Below are 3,133 nucleotides of genomic sequence, written 5' to 3'. Positions count from 1 at the left end.
TTTTCATGTCTGTTTTCCCTTTCTAGTCTTTTCTTAGGTGTAGATTCCTTTGATTTCGGCTCGAATCATGGTTCCTTCCATGATTACTCCTATAGATTATATTTATATTTAGTTATTTTCTATATAACTTATTTTATTTTTACTCACACTAACCCTTTGTTGGCACTTTTTCTAACTGTCACTCGGCGGGTTTTTCTAGAAAAGCAGAGGACGCTTACCCTACCGGTGTACCTGGTCCATGCTCCCAGTTTTTAGTGGAGTTCGAGTTGCTCAATTGCTTTTGTTACTTTGTATGTATGATTTTAGTTAATTTATGTTCTTTCTTGTGTACGTCTGTTTCCATGTCTGGTCTTTGTCCCTGGATTGCGTTCTTTTGATTACCGCTATAACCTTGGTTCCCTTGATTACTCCCTTCAAGTTTTGTAGTCCATCGTTTTCAAACTTTTTTTATTCATTTATTTATTGGTATTATTTTAGATTTATGGGACTTTGGACACCGAAAAAGGGAAATGTATATGTATCATGTGCTTAGTTTAGCCCGATAGTTCGGAATCAGGGGTTTTTTTTGTCTGGTCGTTTATGCTTTTTGTTGTTTTGTGTATATTCTTATGATTACTGAATGATCTTTCTTGTAGCGAGTATTTCATTTATTATTTTTTATTATTATTCTCTTTTTATAAAAATCTGTTAATTTTGGGCAAGCGCATGAGTCTTAGTCTGAAACATATAGATGTTCTATACAGATGCATGCAAGGCCGATCCTGGATGAGAGATCAGGGAGTTTGGACCACCTATTTTTAAGAGATTTTTTGAAGTGATGGTCTGGACATCCTCTTTACAAATGTCTGGTTCTGCCACTGGCATTGTGAAATTAGAATATATTGTATTTACGCAGAATATTGTGCACTTATAAAATATAGTCATCAGATCTATATATAGAATAAATTTAAATCTTATCAGACAATTGCAGAGAAAATAAAACAAAAGAATAAATTTAAAAAGCATGTAACTGAGATATACTCTTGGTATTATTTATATTTATAATCAGATTAAAATTATATAGATTTAGATGTACAGGTCCTTATAAAAACATACATTCTAAAATTTTTTTTTTATTCCGTACGAAAGCTCATCGACGTAGTGAACATGGTGTTCTATCGTAGAAGGTAGGTCCCCTGAATCCTGGAAATAAGAAAAAATAATAAATTGTCTTTAAAAATGTATTCACATGAAGTACTTACGGTTGTTAGCGATTATAGTTACCAGTTTAAACCCACAAAAAGTCATCGTGTGTAAAATCAATCCCAATAATTCCCATGCGGGGCAGGGTATAAAATATCCTCAAGGGTGAATCCAGAGCTTTTGAAATGGGATTCCAGGCTATGATTTCCTCATATTTTCACAATTGTGCTCGACATTAACAAAACTTTCCAATTAAGGGGGTGGAGGGGTGGGATCGGTAGATACATTTGTAGGACCGCTTCCTCCACTAGACCCTTCACTGAACCCCGTTAGCTATTCAGCCTTACGCTACCTTCTACAAACACACTGTTGGTCAACACAATGACGATTTGCAACTGCACAGTTCCAGTTTTGTATTGCTTCACATTCGGCTTTGGTGCCATTGGGACATTCTAATAATATATAAAAAAAAATACAAACTCATTTTGAACTTATTTATAGAGCAGACCATCATGTTTATTTAAAAACTTCTGCTTTTTAAACATTAAAGTAAATAAAAAAAAAACTAAGTACAATGTATCACATTACTCGTCAATATAGACATTTTGTGTTCCCGTTTGAGAATATTCTTTGTGTTTTATACTTATACCAAAGTAAACATTTTAATATGATATTATATACAGGAAACTGACTGAAATTTTCACTTACGCGCGGGCCCAGTAACGGTGCATTCACAGATATTGTCTATACAATGTAACTCAGATGAACTATCACATGACGTGTGTACACACTCCGAGATACTACCACCTGGACATCTCTCTGCGCATGCCAAACCTGAAACCGTAATGAAAAAAAATTACATATCCAAATCAAACATCCTTTACCGATTTAATGTGTATATCCACTATTTTGGGAGCCAGTCGCCGGAAGTACACGAAGCAGTCGCAACATTACATCCTCACAACAGTTGATATACATAATGGGTATCATCTGATTGAATTCGTGGAGGGGGTAGATTTGTACTCATTTTAACAAGGGTTTGGCATTTATATTCTCATTTAACACCTCGCTTTCTCTCGATGTTAAATAATCGAATATAAAAGCCGTACCCATGTTAAAATGAGTACAAATCTATCCCGTCAACGACTTATTTTTTTTTGAACAATTCTACCTGTGAACTGTTATTTCGGTCAGCTAGCACGATTAAACGGGGTTATCATAGTGGGTCAGTACGAAACGGGATTTGTTTGCTTTGCCAGACGTTCCCGTCCCAAATTGCATGAAAAATCAGCTCTGGCAAGTACAGTCACAATACCAATGAAGCAATCAATTGTATCAGAAGAGAACGTTTCTTGTAGCTCAATGAGCCGCGAGTCTGACAGATTTTATAGGAAAAAAACATACATCGTATCTTCCTGATATATTTGTTACGACCTCAGCAGTCTTAGTATTGTCAGCATTCGTCTTTGCATTGACAAGTACATGTATACATCAAACTTACCAAGAACACAAGCGGCAATGACACCAACAACTACCTTCATGTTTTGACCGTTGAGCAAGATATGTGAAGTGCTGTGAGATAAGGATTCGTTGTTAAATCTGATTTAAATCATGTCATGAACCAGACCTATTTACAGTATACTACAAGTCACGTCACGTCATAGTCTTTCCAAGGTTTCTGAAAACGGTAACATTCCCTGCTCGGCAAAATGATTGAATTACAAAAGAACTCCATAAAGTTTTTTTTTTTTTTTTTTTTTTTTGGGGGGGGGGGGTTTAAGGAGGCACCTAGGATAAGTGACAAAACTCTTACAAATAGTTGTAACATTTGTATTCAGCATTTGATACCAATCCCATGTAAGCTTCAAAGTAAGTTGGATTGCTTTGGATTAAAAAGCTTGATAGGCTTTGGTGAAATTGAATATGATACAAACATATCGCTGATTTCAAT

General features: G+C 35.3%; 1 protein-coding gene across 1 annotated transcript; it reads right to left on the bottom strand.

The window, feature by feature from the left end:
- Positions 1-1,096: 1,096 nt before the first annotated feature.
- Positions 1,097-2,799, bottom strand: LOC148598221 (uncharacterized). Its single transcript, XM_088561108.1, has 4 exons — positions 2,684-2,799; positions 1,891-2,016; positions 1,535-1,634; positions 1,097-1,182 (listed from the first exon to the last, which is right to left on the bottom strand). The coding sequence occupies exons 1-4, from the start codon at positions 2,721-2,723 to the stop codon at positions 1,155-1,157; spliced, it is 294 nt and encodes a 97-aa protein (XP_088417234.1). The 5' UTR covers positions 2,724-2,799; the 3' UTR covers positions 1,097-1,154.
- Positions 2,800-3,133: the final 334 nt, after the last annotated feature.

This window comes from Perna viridis, chromosome 14 (assembly GCF_037379345.1).
Source record: "Perna viridis isolate PV_CMFRI_1.1 ecotype Kerala chromosome 14, ASM3737934v1, whole genome shotgun sequence".
In the NCBI taxonomy this organism is placed as follows: domain Eukaryota; kingdom Metazoa; phylum Mollusca; class Bivalvia; order Mytilida; family Mytilidae; genus Perna; species Perna viridis.
This window is presented reverse-complemented; position numbering and strand designations above follow the sequence as displayed.

What these genes read in the sequence shown, in the direction of transcription:
- LOC148598221 (XM_088561108.1), bottom strand. Translation starts at nt 2,723, where the DNA reads ATGAAGGTAGTTGTTGGTGTCATTGCCGCTTGTGTTCTTG. An exon ending in CATTGCCGCTTGTGTTCTTG is followed by an intron (nt 2,017 to 2,683) that starts GTAAGTTTGATG and finishes TTACGGTTTCAG; the next exon opens with GTTTGGCATGCGCAGAGAGA. An exon ending in CAACAGTGTGTTTGTAGAAG is followed by an intron (nt 1,183 to 1,534) that starts GTAGCGTAAGGC and finishes TCTTATTTCCAG; the next exon opens with GATTCAGGGGACCTACCTTC.